Below are 21,802 nucleotides of genomic sequence, written 5' to 3'. Positions count from 1 at the left end.
CAAATTTTCATTTTTTCCCCACACCCATTTCACAAAAAGTGCTCCATTCACCGTTCTCCATCTACCTACGGTGGCCGTTTTCACTAATTCAACTTTTGAGTTTTTGTGAATTTTTCAGGTACCCAAAATGCCCCCGAAGAATGTTTTTAGACGAAGGCCAGCCGAGGATGGACCTTCAAGACCTCCAACTCGACCACGGATGAATGTGGAACAGGCGGATGAACCGAGCAACGAGAATGCTCATGGATTCACTTTCTCTCAACCCGCCCATGAAGTCCGGTATGCAAAACTTAAGGATAGACGGTTAATTCCGAACAGCACCGGTTAACTCTGGAGGAATTAGGTGCTATCCTTGGTATACCCGTTGATGGTCCCGGAAAATTGCCTAGTGATTTTAGACCAGGGGTGACAGTCAGGGCGTTATTTCGCAAACTGAACTTTTTTTATGTCCTCAATGATCTCGGAAATATCGGTTAATGTGGCTTCTTTTGTAGCTGCACATTTAAGTAAAGTGGGAAAAGCGGTTTCTGGTGACATTTGTGTTGGAGGCATCATCACTCAAATAGCTAAATTCCTCGGCTATGACCCAGTGGAGCAACAGCATGCACCCGTGACAGGTATGACTAAATTAGATATACTTGCTTTGATTAATCAACTTGTGATACAGATGAATGGTACCAATTACGAGTACAAAGTTGGGAAAACGGTGATCATGAACCTTCCAAACCCTGAACGAACCTCCACCCTTAACGAAGCAAACTGGAGGTATCGGGAAGTTTTTCGGAGCAGTTATCAGTTTCAGCGGAATGAAGAGAGTGAACACCTACAAGGAGAGACGGGTCAATCATCACAAGGAGGTAACCAATCTTCATCTTTCACAAGTGAAGAATGGAATTGGATTCACAGCGAATTCGCCGATCTCAGAGGTGAGCAAGCGCGCCAAAGTTTGGAGTTACACCGTCAAGGGGCTGAACAAACCCGTCAAGGCGAAATGATGACGGAGATGCACAGCATGATGCAACAATTGATGTTGCATTTTCCTCCTCCTCCTCCTCAGTAGGATGTCCGTAAGTCCTCTCCGGCAAGTACGACAACATTGGGGACAATGTTTAGTGCAAGTGGGGGAGGGATTTTATCAGTATTGTTTTCCTGCTTTAGTTCTTCTTTTTAATTTTTTTTTTAGTCGTATCAAAAAGTGTAACAGGATGAAGATTGGGGTCGAAGGCATGAAGTGATGAGTGATAAATGGAAGGACGACACAACCAAAAGCTAATATCTCAAGGCACCTTGGAAGTAGATGTAGCCAAAAAGAAAATGTCAGACGCAACGTGGTGAACGGAATTGAGCAGTTGAGGGACGAAATCAAGCCGGAAAGAGAAGTCACACGACATGGAGGGTGTGCGGAAGCTGCAAACTTAACCTACCTGGTGAGGATTATAAAAGGCCAAACACTTACAGAGATCACCATGAGAGTAAAATCAGGTATGTCTTTATCTCCCTAATTTTGCGTATGTTCTATCAACATAACACAATTGAGAAATCACACAAGAGGCAGTTGCTTGTTGTTATTTGTTTCATTATTTTGTCCTTGTTTTTCCACCATTGTTGTTTTGTCTAGTATGGTCATACCCCTCGTGTAACCCGTTGAGCCATTCTTCCTTGTTTTGTTTTGCCATATCTCCATCCTTTATTATTACCACTTTCGGGTAGCACTTATCGTTCTTCTCTTATATACAACCGTGTGAAAATTGTAAGTTTGGGGTGGACGATATGTGTGTATGAAAGTAAAGGGGCAAGGGTACAAAAGAATAAACAAAAGAGAAGTGGGCAAACCACACAAAAACAAAAGAAAAAAAACAGAGAAAAAAAAAAGAGGATCAAACACACTTGCCCAAAGAAAAGTGAAAGACTCGTGAAAACGGAGAAAATAAGGAGAACACCCCATACGTACAAGAAAAATGAGAAGAGTAACATAAGTGCAGAAAAACCATTTGTGTACCCGTTCACTGTTTATCCAACCTCCACCTCAGCCCCATTACAACCCATAAAGACCTCAAATTGTGTGATTCCTTTTTATTGTGTAGTGGAAGTAGGATACTCGCAAAGTCAAGGGTTGATATCGCATACTATGATCTGAGCGAAAAATACTTTAACCAAGAGAGAAATTGTGAGAAGTGTGACAAGTTTGCAGGTGAAACACATTTTGATATGAAGTGTGATGGACAACAAGGGGCGATGAGTTTCAAAAGCTGACTCAAGGAAGAGATTCAAGTTGCGAATGATATCGGCTATGTTGTGGTACAAAAGGAAAATTCAAGGTGACCTTTGTTTGTTCGCTTGCATCGCTTGAGGACAAGCAATGAGATAAGTTTGGGGTTGTGATCGGTCACCATTTTACACTCAATTTCATCATAAATTCGACACACGATCATCATGTTTGGTAACACTTTATGTTTATTTCCCAATGTTTTCTTTAATTTATCTAGTTTTAAGTTTATTTGTGTGAAGTTTGTTTTTGTGTCATTCTCATTGTAAATTAGGTGCTTTTGATCTCGTTTGGTAATGGTTTCAGGTTAGCTTCGGATTGATGGAAGGTCGCATGATCAAGAGGTGTGCAAAAAGGAAGCAAGAAGCAAAAAAGAGCAAGGAGGAAGAGTCGGACACGGTCTGACCGTGTCACCTGACACGGCCGTGTCAGACCTCCTGAAGAAACACACCCCTAAGACCAGAAGCTAACACGGTCTGCCCGTGTCAAATGACACGGCCGTGTCAGCTGTGCGGACAGAATTGCTGAATTTTGGTTTTTCCAATCTTTTTAAAGTCCAGGGGCAGTTTGGGTATTGCGGCTGAGATCTGAAAACCTAGGGAGATTAAAAGAGGATGGAGAGACAAGGAGAAGACACTTTTGATCGTACGAAAGAATTCCAGAAGAGAGAAAGATAGCGTTATCAAGGTTGTGGAAGACGAAGAGATTCAACGGTGGAAACCATTGAAGATCAGAGTTCTCCTAATCTTTTGTAAATGTCTAAACTTTCTGATTTTGGTTTCTTGAATATTATGAGAGGCTAAACCCCCCAATTCCAGGGGGTGTCCCTGATTTGCATTGTAATGACTCTGAATATCGTTGTTCTTTAATCAAGCATTCATATTTTGCAATTTAATTGTTTAATGTTTTTATTGCTTTCTTTGTCGGCAAAACAAGATTGATCCACGGTTAACAATCTGTAGGACTACGCTTGTTAAGGTTTTTAAACAATTAAATCTTATTGTTATCACCTAGGCCTAGGGATACCGTAAGGTTATTTGAAAAATTCTTGATTATTTACATCTTTGGTTCACAAACCTTTGTTTCTAAGGACTTAGGCATTAGGTTGCAAACCAAAAGGTTTTCACTAAGGACTTAGGAAAACACCCTTAAGAACAAATAGTTGCATCATATGAACTTGTTAAAGAGATCTTATTACATAGTCATTAGAAGGCTGATCATACACCTACCTTGGCATTACTCTAAATTTATACACAAAAGCTATTTTACTTTCAGCTTATTTAAATTTTATTATTCCAATATAAAAACCCCATATGCTCTTTTGTTTAATTGACTGTTTACAACAATTTATCTTTCCTGCGCAATCCTCGTGATCGATACTTGGGGTAAAACCCATTATAACTACACCGGTAAAAATAGTACACTTGCTATTTTTTCGATCAACAGTCATAGATTTCAATCCAAGGATGAACACAACAGCAAAATCAGAATACAGAAACTCATTGATCTAAACAACATCCCTAATCAATATTATCATTCATAGCATACAATAATAGAGATTAACTGGAGAGTCCCCTCTTACCTTAGTCAAGAGTTCTTGTTGGTCTCTCCATCCACAGTTCCTCTTTCACGTTCTTCGTGTTCCAAACCTTCAGTCTTTTATGTTCTTTCTCTTTTCCCAACTTCCTTATTATTTTATGAAAAATAATACTAAAATTAGTAAAAGTCTTCCTAACACCACACCTCCCTTCTTGCTAACATCATACTTTGGCCCAATACTTTAAACCCTTTATTCTTCTAATTTTATTTTCCATAAATCAACATAATTCTAATATTAATTCAATTTCTAAATTAAATTAAAATTAAAATTATACGGGTGTTACAACTCTCCCCCACTAAAAGAGTTTTTATCCTCGAAAATATACCTCAGGTAAAGAGTTCTGGATAATCATCCTTCATCTGGCTCTCTAGCTCCCAGGTATCATTTCCCTCAGCCGGTCCTCCCCAAGCTACTCTAACCAAAGATATTTCCTTGCCACGTAATTGCTTCAGCCTTCGATCTTCAATCCTCACAGGTAAAGTCTCAACCGTCAAGTTATCCTTCATATGTAAATCATCTACTTGGATCACATGGGACGGATCCGAAATGTATTTCCTCAACTGAGACACATGAAATACATCATGCAAATTTGTAAGCATCGGTGGTAAAGCAATACGATAGGCCACTTCCCCTGCTCTTTAGAAATTTGGAACGGACCGATGAAACGTGGTGTCAACTTCTTTGACTTCAACGCCCGACCAATACCTTTCATAGGAGTAACTCTCATAAACACATGGTCTCCCTCTTGAAACTCAAGTGTTTTCCTCCTCCTGTCATGATAACTCTTCTGTCGACTCTGAGAAGCCTTCATCTTCTCTTGTATCATCCTAATCTTTTCCGTAGTCTGTTGTACAATTTCTGGCCCGATCACAACACTCTCACCAGATTCATACCAACATAACAGCGTTCGACATCTTCTACCATGCAAAGCCTCAAATGGAGCCATACCAATACTCGAATGATGACTGTTGTTGTAGGTAAACTCGATCAAAGGCAGATAACTATCCCAAGCACCTCCTTTCTCTAACACACAAGCACGTAACAAATATTTTAATGACTGAATCGTTCTCTCAGTATTTCCATCCGTCTGCGGATGATAAGCAGAACTCAATCTCAGCTTCGTACCCAATGCCTTCTGCAAACCTTCTCAGAATTTAGACATAAATCTCGGATCTCTGTCTGACACGATACTTGAAGGAATACCATGTAGACTAACTATCTTCTCAATATATATCTGAGCCAGCTTCTCCATCGGATAATCCATTGGTTTTCTTTGGTGATGTTACACTATTTCGCTGTGGTAAACATGAGATTGATATTTGATGAATCGTTCCATGACAAATGAATTGCATTTGATTATAATTAATATTGTTTTTAATTGTGGCAGCCTTGTTTTTTATGTTTTACTCTGATTATTTTATTTATTAGCGCGGGGTTAAAAGGGTATTACAGCTACAGTGTATATAAGAATGAATTGACGCTGCGGTACTCATATCAGTAAACTCGAAACAAATTTTCAACTTAATAAATATGTGCCACTACAGTAAGAATCATCATCACACCAGCTGAAAGTGATTTATATTTATTGGTTCAATTTATATGATGCCTATTTCAATTATTCTAAACAAAATTTATCATTTGTTCCATATTCCTGTAGTAATAATATCATCATCAAAGTAACCTATATGCACTAGTGGTATGTTTTTCTCTTCTCAGAACCAAAAGTAAAATCTTGTTGCTATTAAGAACGCAGAAGGTATTATGAGCACCTTGCTTGCCAAAAGTTTTGTTTTAGGAAAAGATGCAATTGTAATTCTCAATATCCATAATCACACAACAACAATCCATCAATTCAAACATAATTAATCATCATATATCAAGAATTATCACCAAAACCTAGCAATTTCAAAACCATAAAAATTGAAGAACAAAATCTCTAAATCATGTTAATCTACCCATTGACCCAATCATACTAAACCATAATAATAAGGATTCTCCCCTTACCTCTTTGATTTCTTGAAACCCTAGCTTTTGTTCTTCTCCTCTCTTAGTCTCCTTTCTCCTCTTTCTCTTCTCTTGAGAATGAACAAATGAAATGATGTCTCTACTCTCTTCAAAATCTTACTATCTTATGTAATGGGCTTAATAAAATAGCACCCCCAATTTACTTCTACTTCTAATAATTAGGCCTAATAGATATAATTCTCTAATAACTCAATGTCTCGTATTTCCGGTCTAATCTTAATTACTCGGAAAATTCTCAAACGCTAAATATTAACTCATTAATATTTCTAATACTAAAAATATTAAAATTTTCAATTAAATATCGATCCGCTATCCCGAACTAATACCGACTAAATCGTCTAAAAACGCGAAAATTTCAATAAAATAATTAATTTTCCGGACGTTACACAACAAGCTTGAGAAGGATAGCTTTTCAACCCTATCCTTTACAAGCCTTAGTAATCCATTTAAGTTCTTCCTTCCACTTTTGAGGCTCATGCCGGATATGCAACCACGCCAAACTCTTACACCATATTTCTTTAAGCTTTTCACATTCATAGAATTGATGATTGATACTTTCTTCCTTTCCACACATACAACAATTATCCTTACCAATCAATCCTAACTTTTTCATTATATCCTTTGTGGCAAGTTTCCCGTGGCACGCAAGCCATAGTGTTATGGCAGTTCTAGGCCTTGCTGCATTCTGATACATCAAATCCTTTCATTCAACATGCAGGTTTTCATCCAACAACATCTCGTAGACCTTTCTCATGTGAAACTTGTGTTGTCCCTGCATTTTGGTCCAAACATTATTTATGCCACATAAAATTAGTTTTGCTACATCACGCATTATTCTACGTGGCATTTTCAAAAATGTCTCTCCACTTTTCAAAGGTTAAAAATTACAAAGAATTTATGTTTGAGGTCACGAGTTCGAATTCTGAAAAATATTAAAAAAAAATGTTAATTTAATAACTACTAACATAATGTTTGAATCCTGAAAAATGGAAAAAATATATTTAATAACTACTAACATAGTGTATAAAAAATTGTTTTAATTATTTTAATTATATAAAATATAAAAAATAGACTAAACACACTTGTGCATTGTGTGGGTCATATTCTAGTAATATTTATTTTTGAAAAAATAAAAGATACACCGAAGATGTAACCTAACTTCTCGCTAAATCTAAGAAACGACACACATCTCCCTAAATCATATTATTATTTTTTTAAAATGATTTGAAAAATTAATGATATTTTGTTGTAAGAATGAATAAAATTTCTTTACACATTAAAATTTTTATTTTTTTATTTAAATATTATTATTAATTTAAATATATTTGGTCTAGAGGATATATTGTTAACTTAAAAAATAATTTTTATAAGTCATATTCTTTGAATAGTTTTGACCAATATTCAATTAAATATATAATTATTATATTAAAATTTATTTAATGGAAATACATTGAACCGTTAATTTGACAATTTTCTTTAAGGATTGTGACGTATTAGCATGAGTCATATTCTGGTAATATTTATTTTTGAGAAAATAAAAGACACACTCAACATATAAACTAACTTTACACGGTCTAGTTCAACTAAGAAACGAGACACATCTCGCTAAATCATATTATTTTTTAAAATAATTTAAAAAATTAATGATTTTTTGTTGTAAGATTGAATAAAAAAATTTACACATTAAAATTTTTATTTTTATTTAAATATTATTATTAATTTAAATATCTTTAGTCTAGAAGATACTAGTATACGTTAACTTAAAAATAATTTTTGTAAATCATATTTTTTGAAACATTTCTTTAACCTAGCAGCAACAGTAGTAACAGTGAATTGAAGAAATTTCCTCTCTTTGGAAGCGAAATCTGCAGAAGCAATCACCACCGTTCAACTCGACCATGGATTATCTGCAGAAGCAATCTCCGGCGTTCAGCAAGTCTTCCGATTCAAAGGTTAGCCGGAAGTATATTCACAATGATGTTGCCTTCTACGTTCTTTCGAAACTTCCCATAAAATCATTGAAACGCTTTGGATGCGTACGCAAATCATGGTCCAGTTTATTTGATGACTCTCATTTCATGACCGTGTTTCGCAGCCATCTCATATCTCATAACTATTCTGATGATCATCATCATACATTTCTCCTCATATATCAACGTGACCATGCTGATCGTGAATACGCTGAATTTCATTTGCTCGATAGTAGAACCAAATTAAATTTGCCACCTCCGTTTTCAGAAAATGACCGTTTTCTTAGTATTTTGGGAAAAACAAGTATTAACGGTATTTTTTGTATTGGACAACATTTAATAGGGGGAAATAAGGTGAGATATGTATTGTGGAACCCAGCAACTGAGGAATTCGTCAATATTCCTCCAAGCCCCAATGAGGTTATGTCAAAACACCCTCTCCTTAGTGTATTTCATAAATTTCATGGATTTGGTTATGACCAACTAAGAGATGACTATAAGGTGATTCAATATGTATCATTTGATAGCTCAAGTTGTGTTGGCTATGACCTTGATTCTCCTCCACCTCAAGGTATAAGGTATGACTCCTTTTTTGAGATATATAGTCTAAGAAATAATTCTTGGAAGATACTCCACATCGACAATATGTCCATATCAATTGTTGGTAACGCATTTCATGGTGACGAATTGTACACGGATGGTGCATGTCATTGGTTGGTTAAGGGTAAATTACATGATACAATAGCTCTCATGTCATTTGACCTCAGTCATGAGGTGTTCTTTACAACACCCATCGATGAAAGATCTGAGTTGGATTATGGACAATTGGCGGTGTTAAATGGATCAATTGCTTTAATCATAAATCATGACAACAATAATATTTTTCACATATCTATTCTGGGTGAACTCGGTGTGAAAGAATCATGGATCAAACTATTTATTTTTGGCCCCGTGCCTTCTATTGACTGGTCCCTAATTGGATTTGGGAACAAGGGATACATTTTCTTTAGAAAAAAAGATGATGAGCTAGCCTATGTTGATTTGAGCACCCAAATAATTGAGGAGCTTGGTGTTAAAGGGGAGGATTGTTGTTGTAAGATCGGAATTTATAAGGAAAGCCTTCTCTCGATTCGAGGATCAAGTAACTAGTTTTTTTTTTTCTTATTGTTTTCACCTGGAGGTATATTGGCTATGGTTAGTAGGATTTTTACCTTGTATGCAAAGGATTTGTACACCATGTATTTGATAATTTAACAAGACATTTGGTGATATGGATCTTGTTTCTTTTCTATTTCATTTGTAAGGATGATATGTTTTCTTTAATGAATGTGTTCGAATTTTACTCATTATATTATATATCTATTTTTGAATTTCTTTTCAATATGCTTGAAATAGATAGATCAATCAATGTCTCTAATATTGCTCTTTAGATATTGTTTAACATCCAGCATATGGCTTAGTAGTAGTAAGCTTAAATGCAGTACCAAAGCATCCTCATTTGAAGATGATGCTGAGTTTGTATAGTTAAGAGTGTGAATGTGCTGAAATTAAATGAAGGTAGTGAAGTGAAGACCATTAGAAAAGAAAAAACTATATTCGTAATGCTTTAGAAGGTTGTATGTCTTTGTTTTATTCTTCTTTATTTGAAAATTATAGTGTGTGGTATGGTGCATGTTACACGAGCTTGTCTATAATTGCAGAGGTGAATGATTTTGTTGCTTCTCTGTCTATAGTTAATAGTATTTATTTTTAGGAGTGTTGTTGGTTTTGACATGTATGTTTGGAGTACAGTATTGTTCCACTAGTGCCTCAAAATGTTATATATTATTTTTGCCTGTACACAAACAAATTGCAGCCTTTGTTGCTGATTTTATCAGCAGGGTGTGAATGCATAGACTTATCTATGTTATATATAAGAATAGTTTAATCATTTCATTCAATGTTTAGGGGTGGAGTTGAGTTTGAGTGCCTTTGAGGTGCCAAAGGCATGTCTCTGTCCCTATCTCTCATTAGAAAGACAACGTTCAATGACAGGGATGTCAGATATAAATCTCACCAAAAAGAATTCATAATAGAATAAATAGAAATAAATATGATACTAGAGATAGATAATGATATCAACATGATATATTCATACACTACCATTTCATGATAAAAAAAACAAGATAACATATATTATAGGCCTCAATATTTTAATTTAGTGATTAGATGATTTTTTATTTTATTTTATGAAATTTCAATTTCAAACCATGACCACAATGATAAAATTGTTTGTGACACAATTATGTTTATATTTATTTTTTAAATTTAAGCTAACCTAAAATGAGAAAAATTACTTGTATAAGCTTAAAATCATGAAGAGTGTTATGAATACTCCCTTCAATCTAATTACTAATATTATTTACGGTTAAAAGAAAAATACTTTGTTTTCAAAACTCGATATTATGACCTCGAATTTTTTTTGCAAGAAGGATTAATATAGTGATATATTTGTAAAAGACACAGTTGCGGTCAGAGACAAATTAAAATAAGTTTATCCATGCACGACTCCCTTAAAAATAGAAATTTATAAAAATAGAAATTTATAGTGTACCATTGACTAAGTAGACAATTATCATTCTTTATAAATACCTCACCATCTTGAAAACCTTTATAAAACACAGAGCTCCTCACACATCTCTCACCACCGCAAACAAACCCTATCCACCATCAATTACCAAGACCTTTGACTATCTCTTACTCATAAAGATTCCACACATTCCTGTCCTTTTTGACTAGTACATGTAATAATATAATAATTATACACACAATAATAGAAACAAACATAAAAAAGATGTAAACTAAATAAAAACAACTCACAGCGAGGGCTGTTTAGTCTCTTCAATATTTATTGCATGAACAAGTCACAAATATTATTATATCTGAATACTAGTATTACGTTTTTGTGATTGTTTGCAAATGATTTATTTTTAAACAAGTATGATACACTAGTATACAGGCTTTGATATCTTATCTCAAGACATATTCAAAATTTTCTCCAACTTTCTTTCCTTGACATGACTTTGTTCCATGTTTCTACTGAGGTTGTGGCCTTGTCTGAACAATATAAATGTCTTTTCCAACAAGACATCCTTCCACATCCTGAGGGCTACCAAACTTTCTCTCCAGGAAAAACCCAACTGCACAAAGCCGTTGACCAAGCTGTAGACGGAAAACTGGATCAACTGTCAGTGGTTTCTTGCTGTAATCCACAGTCAAATGGATAACCTCCCCATCCGCAGGCCCTGCACTGCGTACAATCAATTCCTCACTGAAATTTGCAAAAGCCAGCGTTTGCACAAGCCCGTCAAATTTCCCACATGATATACGCCATGGTGTACCCCGGGTTCCAGAAGCCAGAGTTTCACCAAGGCCAGAAGCAATTTCGGCCTCCACAGAATTGTTATCCTGGTCTGTCGGGCTCATAGTATGTAGTACAAATGATAAATCTGGTGAAAGCATTTCTTGGATCAGAATTGCCATTGAAGCTTCCTTCTGAGGCACGCCAGCAGCTCTGCGGCTCAACACTGCCCTCCGTGTGTACAGTGAAGCCCATACTCTGCCAACCGCATCTGCAAAAGCTGTTGGATTGGAAGGACTCACGTTTGGTATTGAATCATAAAGTCCAGCTGCTGACATTCCAGCCAAATCTTCCACATTGGCGCTGGATCGAACAATCAAACGTGCATTGCTTGGAAACAATTTTCCAATGCTTTCAATGACGTCTTTTGATAGTTTCTGGGAAGAAATCAATTCCTGGAGTTGATTGCATAAACCGTCAAGTTCACCATCCTCCAGTTTTGCTGTTTCTATTTTATCCAGTAAGGACCTGAATATTTCAGTGGAGTTGCTCTTCTCTAGCTCCAATTCCATGGATCCAAATGGTAAAACTGCCCCAGAAGGAACTTTAAATGAAGCAGGCACTCCCTGATCGCTGTAAACTGTCATTCAAAAACTAGATTTTAGAAATGTAATTTGTAAGAATACATTATTCTCATTCAATATTAAAATTTACATCTATAACTCTGATCGATCATCAACAATCAACATAGCATGGGGTCTTCCAGCTTAATTGAAAGATCTCCAGATAAAATAGTATAATTTATGTTAACACTTCAGTCTATTCAAATACAAGAAAGTACACAAAGCAAGGCTCCATTGAAAGAGAGGAAGCATAGCTTGGCACAATGGTTGGAGTTGCTACCATGTGAAAAAAGGTCACAGGTTTGAGTTATGCAATCAACCTCTTGAAAATGTAAGATAAGACTAACTATAGTAGACCACCAAAGAATATTTTTAAGCAGAACCATGCAAATCCATATGCATGTACGTTTTCAACAATGATAGAACAGACAACATTCGAAAGGGTTTGAAATGTTATTTCCGCATAAACCCAATTATGAATAAAAAGATATCCGACATTATTTCAGTAAAGTTGTCTGAAGATAAAGTATTAAGAGGAATGATTTTAAAAAAGTTCTTCAGCTGGAATCTCTTTCCCTATGAGTGTTGTTAAACCAAAGTAACTAAAATAGTGTACTATTAGAAAGATTGTGATGAGGATACTCACTCTCAGTCTGTAAGATTGATACTATGTACGTCATAGGTATTCAACACATATTGCTTTTATTACCTTTATCAGAAGCTGAAGACAATGATGATAAGTGACCACATGCAGTAGCCTTTGCACCGGAAGTCTGTGTTTCAGCATCAGGAAGCAAGATAACTCCAGAGCCCTTTATACAAATTGAGTTATGTTCAGTTGAGGCCCTTAGTATAGATAATTTAAATAATAATATAATAATAAAAATAATTGATAAATAATGTGCATACAAAAACAATTACTCTGAACGTTATGAGATTAAATTTGAATATTTCTCATTAACTATGAAAAGGTTTAAGCCACTATTTATATACATTAGAGGCATAAAATCTAAATAGGAATGCAATCCTATCATAATCCCTACAGATACCAACAAATCTTATTAGAATAAATATTAATATCTAAACACTCCTAATGTTGACACCTGGGAACTAACAAACACTGGGAATGATTATTGGTGCACTTACGAGCACCTAGTAAATGAACACAGCAATAAAGAGACCCTGGAAGCTGTAATGCAGAGAGAAAATAAAAAACAATGCCTGGTATTCTAATGACAAAGCGCTTGAAAAGGAAAGTGGAATCCCACACTGGAAAGAAAATGAGCTGATCCATTCATGGCTGAAATCCGGTGAAAAAACGTCCGCTCGGAAGACCACTGAAAGAACACGCACGTGGCGGCACATGGGAAGGAGTACGAGGAATCGAGGATACACTATGGGGTTCAAACTGGTTTTAAACCAGATGGCATGGTTGCTGGAGCAAAAACTTTAGTGGAAGGCAGTCAAACTTACATGTACTAATTGTAAGATACTGAAGTGAACAGTGACACCCCAGAAAAGATCTGCAATAAAGGACTTTGAATCCACAATGAAGGCTGGAAGAAATAAGAAACTACAACTGTGACGGCAGCTAGGGTTTACGCAGAAGCAAGACCTCCAAAATCGGGAAAAACATTTCAAACTTATGCTAATAGTACAAGCATTAATTTGCTTAAATAATTACAAATAATTATAAGTGTTCAGATCAGAGCCGCCTTGCAGAAAGACATTTCCATTCTCCCTTAATTTATCTCTATCCTCATTGGTTTTCTTCTCATCACGGTAATAGAACATTTTATCTCTAGGTTCCACCCAGAAATCAAAATCATTAGAATTTAAATTTCTTGTCAAATTGTTTAATTCTAAATATCACCACTTTCAACAAACTAGAAGTTCATTTGTAAATACAAAAAAAAAAAAGTCAAAACATCGCTAAAAATATTGAAATGAATAATTCTGCCATTATCTACCTGACTATATTTGGAGATTCTACCGGCAGAGGAAGCAGGAACCTCAACTCCAGATAAATTACCCTCAAAAGCACTTTCAACAGAAAATTTGCCATCAGGGTCAACTGAAGAGGCCAACGTCAGATTAACACCAGCAGCGGATGCTTCCAATCTGAAAAGTTAGAAACTAGAAAAGGGTAAAATGGAATATATTATAGAAAAAGATCTGTTCACAATCAAAATAGTTTGAAGAAGGAAAAAACGAATATTATTATTTGACCCATATCCTAACATTATAGATTTTAATTTTAAATACAAACAGTCATGGATGGGAAAATTGTCTTGGAAATAACCTCACACGTGACCCAACAAGTCTTTGAATATCAGCAATTTTTTCATCATCTTCACATGTGACAAAGACGACCTTTTCCTGTAATAAGCAATAGCTGTATGAATGTCAATGACAATTTAATACTTTATAAGCACGAAACTCAAAATCTTTAGTTGGAATTTGCTTATTTAGAAATAAAACTTGCCTGCCGGGCCCTAACACCTAGATGAGATAAGTGAGGCAGCTCTTGCTTAAGGATAGCTCCCACTATGTTCTTCCCGGCAGCTGTTACCTGCCAGCGGAATCAAACTTATTAATATTGATATATTTAAGACTTCAGTATGCTCTCATCTCAAAGAAGTATAAATATATACCTCTTCATCGCCATCAGCTTTGTTAACAATGAGGATAATAGGACCTTCCACTGGTGATGGTAACAAGCCAGGAACAATTCTTTCAACCTAGGTAAAAGAATTTAAATTCATTTTTAATTATAATGAAGTGAGAAGGATTTTTTTGTCATTTGGATGAGTATAATTCCTCCCTAGCTAGTATCTTACTTATTTGGTTCTTACTTTTGACTTTAATTTATGATTGTGTAAAGAAGACTATAGACGTCCCTCTTTCCCAAACTTAATGACTTTTCTTTGATTATTATTAATAATAAAAAATTGCGACTTGTTCTAATTTGTGCTTGTCATTGTGTCTTAAACTACCCGTTTTCTTCCTATTAATATGAGACTTTTGTTTGAAAGTTAGTAATAAATTGGAGCAGTACATATTGATATTTGTAAGAAGTTAGGCATGATTAGCATTTATGCTCCATCTTGAAGCAGTCTTGGTAATATTAGTATGATGATGTATTTTAAGACACCAGCGCAAGGGGTTATTCACTTCATTAAACTCAATAATGAAGGTTTTTTTATAAAGAGCACTCTTACACACACGCACACACACGCATGCGCATGATTATCATATTATTTGTTACAAGACACCACACATGGCTTCTCTAAACATTGTGCACACAGGGTAACTATCCGAGTAGCATCGTACATGATTTCTGTAAACACAACTCAATACCTGAACCAATGTTCCTAAAACAGCTCCGGGAACAATAACATCCCAACCTTGAGAACCTAGCGTACTTCTCACAGCTTTTAGAAGAAGAGTACATAGTTTTGAAACCTGAAAAATTACACTAAAAATTTACAGTAGAGAAGTTAGAAAACATACTAGTTATGTTAAACGTAATGAAATTCACAGTGTAAGACTAAACAAGACAAGAAATCACAGATACTGTTGAAAACACTACATGTTATGATTCATGTAAATCTCCTCTCATTATAATTTAAGGATAATGCATTATCATACCCAGCACGAATCTCTGCTTCTGTAAATGTTTTGACACTGTTTTCAGGGATTCCTAGAGCTTTTCCTAGGATCTGTAACATTTAAAGTAACAACTTTGTTTTTTCAAAATATATATGTGCACAACATGAAGGAACAGGAACCTGGTTAAAAAACCAAACAGTAATAAATGTCAGGCTTCAACTTAGTAATAAATTACTATTTAACCTCCACTTTTTGAGGAAATATCTTAAGAAGTTCTTCAGTATATTCCTCAGTTAGCCTCTTGGATCTATCAAGAGTAGCTTTCAGTCTCAATGTCCAAATCTTTTTGCCATCTTCATTTCCTGAGAGAAAAAGGGTGTACAGTTAAAAATAAAAATAAATTAGTCAAGACTGTTTACAAGGTTTCAACAGACAGAACAATTCAATCAAAGACCTAAGAAAGTTACCTTCGCTTTCTGAAAGGCCTCTTGTACTCCAGGCAATAAGCTCATTTTCAATAGCACTACATTCTTCTGGTTTCCAGTTAGATAATTTCAGCTGGTGGACTCCAATAATAAGGGCTCCAAGTGGATCATTCCAAGAGTTGACATTTTTTGACTCCAAATTTGCAGCTAGCCAAGAAGCACCTCCCATAACTTCGAGCACATTGAGAAATCTATTTATATGAGTTCAGAAGTTAATGCTTTACCAAGAGGAAAATCTTGTTATTACAACTGGCATGAAGCTAGAGTAGTTTTATATTTCCAAATTCCATCATTAACAATTGTCCAAATTTGAATAAAATTATCATATATTACGCCGTTATAATGTATTCGATAATTGATAAGTTCAAATAATTCTTTAAGTAAATCCAACATGATCTAATAAACATCTATCTTCGTACAATTAGAGAAAATATGCATTATATTACAGTTATAATGTTGAAATATTTTAGTATTGACTATCATCAATACCTGTTGATTTTGTTTTATTTTATTCTACCTTAATTTTAGAATATTCCATATTAGTCTCTCCTATAAAAGGATTACCTTCTCATTACAATAAACATACAATTGAGTCTCTATAATATTTCTAGTTGTGCCTATCATCTAAGTGGCTAGCAAGAATTCCATGCCTATTGCAAAATCATGTGCCCCCCATATATTTTACAAAAGTTGTTCAACATCCAAATATCTGATGATTGCTAAAAGTGTAAATTAGGAGAAGGTAAGCCAAAAACCTGCTCAAAAGAACAAATGAATAATCCTCAAGCCCAATCTCACAGAGGCGCCACTGTTCCTCCAAAGAGACAAGAATCAATAGATGTTTCAACATTCTTTAAATTACTATCCATACTTAAGCTTTTGCTAAATAATTGAATAAAATTAGTCTCACCTTTTGACGCATGGCTATTGCAGAATCTGGAGCATCATTCCTGAGGCCACTTTCAAGACCCTTCACAATAATATCTCTCAAAGCATTCAAAGACTCCATGGTTTTAAATAAAAGTTTAATTCCTTCTTCTTTTGAACCTGTTGATTCTGCTGTAGCATCCATATTCTGGAGAAGTACAAAAAGTTTTCCTTTATCAGTAGATGCCATTATAAGAATGGCTTTTAGTACCAAAGTCAATAAGGATCAATATAACTTAACCATAAATTCATAATAGTGGAGTGATTTTTTAGCGTGCAATAGCTTAACAACCATAATAATTCAATTTCATGCTAAATATGATGAGCAGCAAACTATTTTCAGGACACAGAAGAGGTATTTAGACAAAGAAAAGGAGGGGAAGACAATCTGGTTGAGAGAATTTTGCATGATAGAGGATAGTAAGTTAGGATCCAAAACTAATCAATAAAAGATACAAGAGAATCAGAAAAAGCAAATGCACCTTTTTGCACTCAAAAAATGAATTAAGTGATGACATGCCATTTTCATCCAGAGATTCATAAATCGATTCTAGCTGTTCGGCAAGACTGCAATACAACAAATTGATAAGCGAGATCATTAATTTGTTTATCTCATAGGATTATATATGACTAGTTTTCATATTATTTAGTTATAGCAATAATTTGTTTCTTGATTTCCTTATTTCTTTAAGGTTAGGAGTCTTATATCCCAATAAATAGGAGTCAGTTTTTAGTCTTTAGTATCAAGTCATTATCAATTCTACTACACTATAATAATATTCAAAAGTATTTATTATTTCTCTTGTCCTTAATTTATCTAAAACCCATAACTTCAACACCTCCTAGATAAGAAAACAACTACATAGTACTCGGTCAGAGGACTTTATGACATGATTATTTCAAAGTTCAGGTTTTCCTATAAACAAATGGGGGAAATTTCATTATCACTCGATTGGTTTGCAGCCCAATTGTGCATTTTGAAAGTTTCCAAGATAAGCGAACAAAATCCTAAGATGGAATTAAAATAACATACATCATAACAAGAGAGAGTGAATTGAAGGAAAAATCAAAACAAATCTGCAATTCCATATGATTACAAACTATAATGAGTCAGCTTTGTGATTCACGTCAAACCTGCCAGCATTAAAGAAGTCTTTGAGTTCCCGATGAAATATCTTGAACTGCTCTACAAATGCTTCACTATATTCTCCAGGGTTCTTTGTGATTTTAGCAAGCATGGCTTCTGTAGCAACCAAGTCTTCAGGACCAGCATTACGGTGAAGCTTGTTTTGTATTGTATGTTTAATTTGTTGCTGAAAATATGTAAATATATGTATGTAAGACAGTTGACCTATCATTAACAATGAACTGCAATAAGATTCCTTAGTCCGCGTAGTTTAGGGAAAATAACCTTAAGGTCATGTGGAATGTCATTTCGATGAGCAATATCTCTAATTCGGGTCAGAGGAACAGATGCCGTGAATTCTGCCTTGAAAGATGGCAAACATGGATGAATCTTTCGAATAACTAGAACTTCCTGTATATCAATGAAATTATGGTAAATAAAGGAAGTTAGACATAAACTTGCTGAAATGAGACCAAAATAATGTCATTTTCCTAACTATCAAGCTATCCCCATATTAAAATTTATGGGTAGAAGAGAAAAGTAGGGGAAAAAAGAAAAGAGAACAAAACTTGTTAAAGCCATAACTCAATTTAGTGCTGCTGCATTAGCATATGTATATACAAACATGTATATACAGTTAAATCTAGGATAGAAATACACTCATGAGTAGTACTATGACATATGACTAATCCCAATTAGCTATTATTCACTTAGGACTAAGATAGAGAACCAAAAAGGATGGCCTTCAAGGTCAGCATGCCTAGTGTTGAAAATAACAATAAATCACCTGTGGAGATACATCCTTTTGACTTGTATGTCGCTCTAACTCCCGAAAGATAACCCTTGAAATCTCAGCATGCCTGTTGGGACGGTGGTGACCTCCATCTTCAAAACATGGTATTTGCCCTGTGTTTATCCACTGCATAATATTATTTTAGAAGGGCTCAGATGGTGCTATAAGAAGAACATAGATGAAGAAGGAGGAAAAGTCGTTGCAAGACCTTGAGATAGATAGAAGTGTATATGAGAGCCTCCAATTGATCTTCCCCGTGAACACTTTCAACTATATCACGTACAATCTCAAGCTTCAAATTGAATAGTCAAGATAACGTTAGTGATGCAGCTGAGATTCAAATTTAAAACTGCAGGAAAGAACCTTAGAAGTTTATTTCCAAAAATTGGAAATAGACAGTTTTACAGATTGAATATGAAATCTATATCAGTAAAAATATATTCTAAGAGTTTCTATGTCAGTTGAATAAATCAAAAATTGAATCGAGTCGAGTGGCTTAATTTTGTGATCTGTCATAGCTAGTGATCACAATATCATCAACATACACAAGTAACTAATCCTCTCATAGAATGATCGAGTTTATTGAGTGTGATGCCAAATAATTGAGCTAGGGTGTTGAATTAACTAAACCAAGCCGTAGAGATTGATTATATATGCAAGGATTTGTAAAGACGAAAAAGCATGCTAGCAAACAATGCAAAGAAGAAAGACAGTAATGTGATCATAATAGGTAAGATAAGAGTACCTTTCTCCACCAATTCCTTGCGGTTTGATCCCCTTGAACAAACTTGAGAGGCAAACCTTGAAGACCCGAGGTGTCCCAAGTCCTTTGTGCTTCATTGCTATGATGCTCGTTGGATTGCATGAAGGATATAGATTTACCTTGCCACTCTCCCACAAAAGGACTTGATCCTGCTTCGAAAGAAGAAGAAGAAGACGAAGCTTCCTTGTCAACATTTGACTGACTATTATCTCCTACATTCTCGCTATCGTGGTCGCGGTGTTGTTCTTGTTCATCCAAAGGAAGTAGGTCCATAGCCTGGTGTGTTGTGTTCCATTTGGCAACAGTGTGAAAATTGCCAGACTGAGGCAAGTTCAAGACTCTGTTGTCTCCAGATTCCCAAAGTAGAGTACCATGTTGGTTGACAATGATGAATTTGAATTCAAGGTTTTCGCCACCGTTGAAATGAAAGTCGCATACCCATCCATTTGGTGTCCAGTTGAATGGAACATTAGTCTTCCAGGAGCCAAACTGTTTGGATGATCCTAGAAGGGCAACATGTTCACCGAACTGAACTTGGTGATCTAATCGTAGATGTAGATGAACATTATCTTTGTTGGTAGTCTTGTTGCTTTTTCCACCTTTCCTGAGATGGACATGATAATGGAGGAGGTTAGAGTTAGACATGGAAATAAAATAACAAAATTGAAAAGTGAATTAGAAGAGAGTTGAAAACCTAGATTGTTTTTGGGGGGAGGAGACAGCAGATACAAGCAGCGGAAGAGTGCGGGGAGGAATGTGATGGCGGTGGATGGAAGAGGGGAGGAGGTATCGTAATCGGTTAAGATTGGAGGGAGTATGAATGATTGAGTGAGTACAGTACAAAGAACGACAGTGTAGAGAATAATTCATTGCCACTCAAACTCAAACTCGTCTGGGTTTGGGATTTTTGGAATGAGTAAATATAGAAGCTTTGTCTTCTATCGACACACGTGACGTGGATTATACTTGTACATTTTTACAAATATATGTGGTAATCGTGTCAACTGCCGGGGATGCTACGCTTCTTTCATACATGTCGGTACATACATTATTCATACCCTCTACAGCTATGTACTATGTTTTTTCTTTTTAAATCTTAGAATTCCATTTTACATACTACTCATTCAAGAAATCAATCTCATCGTCTATTAAGTAAGTTTCATTTAAAATTAGAACAAAATTTTATAGATATAATTTAAACAAGAATCATTTGTATTTAGTGAAATTTAAGCGTGACACTTTAAAGTTTGTTTGAGAATTTAGAAGGAAAAAAAGGCAATGAATGACTTCAAAAAATGATTTTTTTTTATTACAAAATAGAATTTTTTTTAACATTTAAAAAAAATTGTTTAAAATGATAAAAGAATAGTTATTATTTATGTTTTTTTTTTAAATTAATATAACAACATAAATTATATTTGATCAATCTGTCTAAATACTTCAAAATTCACGTTCAATACAATATTTTAGTTTACAAATTAAGAGATTTTTGCTTTATAAATAAAAATAATTTTTCCGAAACTCTTCCCACCTAAATTCTTTTATTCTTTCCACAAAATTATTCTCTTTTTCTCAAAGTCCTATTTTCCATTTCTCTCCAAACTCTCAAACTAAACCTAAGCGAAATCTTCACCATTAGGTTAATCCTTAGGGATTTACAACTATATATGTTATGTACTAACAAATTTGTATCGGCCTAATCTATATAGAGTTGTGCTCTAGTTTTAAACATTTAGGTTAATCCTTAGGGATTTACAACTATATATGTTATGTACTAACAAATTTGTATCGGCCTAATCTATATAGAGTTGTGCTCTAGTTTTAAACATTTCACTCGTTAGTGGGATTGATCCTCTTGTATTAAAGTTGTGCTATAATTTAAACGATCCTCCATTAGGAGACATTGAAATTGATTATCTTGAGTCCTTAAAAAGAATTTTAATATTGATATGTTAAAAAAATTAAGCTTTGGAGTGTTTCAATGGTTTAATTTTAACATTTTAAACTTTGAAAATATTTTACATCACCCAAATCTTCTTACAAGCAACACCGATCTCCGGTACCTATCTTATGGTCTAATTCACCTTTCAATGAAGGGCCACGACAGCCACAGATCAACATCATCGCAGTCAATCTTTAGAAGCCAAACCAAAGAATACAAAAAGTAATTATGTGAAACATCATCTATGACTGAGTTAAACAAAAACATTCCATTAATGACCCTTTATCACACCAAAGGGTACTCAATTTTATTTAAACCGAAGTATTTCCA

The 21,802-nt window shown here is 34.8% G+C and overlaps 2 protein-coding genes across 2 annotated transcripts; one reads left to right on the top strand and one right to left on the bottom strand.

Annotated features, from left to right (window-relative positions):
• The first annotated feature begins 7,789 nt into the window (after positions 1-7,789).
• LOC131648496 (F-box protein CPR1-like) lies at positions 7,790-9,010 on the top strand. The gene has a single exon (XM_058918249.1). It carries the CDS (start codon positions 7,790-7,792, stop codon positions 9,008-9,010), a length of 1,221 nt encoding a protein of 406 aa, XP_058774232.1.
• A 1,676-nt stretch (positions 9,011-10,686) lies between these two features.
• LOC131648895 (phosphoglucan, water dikinase, chloroplastic-like) lies at positions 10,687-20,489 on the bottom strand. Its single transcript, XM_058918629.1, has 19 exons — positions 20,225-20,489; positions 19,513-20,134; positions 18,976-19,059; positions 18,762-18,893; positions 18,260-18,385; positions 17,983-18,161; positions 17,331-17,415; positions 16,832-16,996; positions 16,677-16,729; positions 15,904-16,112; positions 15,680-15,798; positions 15,476-15,546; positions 15,185-15,302; positions 14,479-14,565; positions 14,310-14,396; positions 14,127-14,203; positions 13,795-13,945; positions 12,534-12,636; positions 10,687-11,841 (listed from the first exon to the last, which is right to left on the bottom strand). Exons 1-19 carry the CDS (start codon positions 20,398-20,400, stop codon positions 10,937-10,939), a joined length of 3,549 nt encoding a protein of 1,182 aa, XP_058774612.1. The 5' UTR covers positions 20,401-20,489; the 3' UTR covers positions 10,687-10,936.
• Positions 20,490-21,802: the final 1,313 nt, after the last annotated feature.

This window comes from Vicia villosa, linkage group LG2 (genome assembly GCF_029867415.1).
Source record: "Vicia villosa cultivar HV-30 ecotype Madison, WI linkage group LG2, Vvil1.0, whole genome shotgun sequence".
NCBI classification, from domain to species: Eukaryota; Viridiplantae; Streptophyta; class Magnoliopsida; order Fabales; family Fabaceae; genus Vicia; species Vicia villosa.
This window is presented reverse-complemented; position numbering and strand designations above follow the sequence as displayed.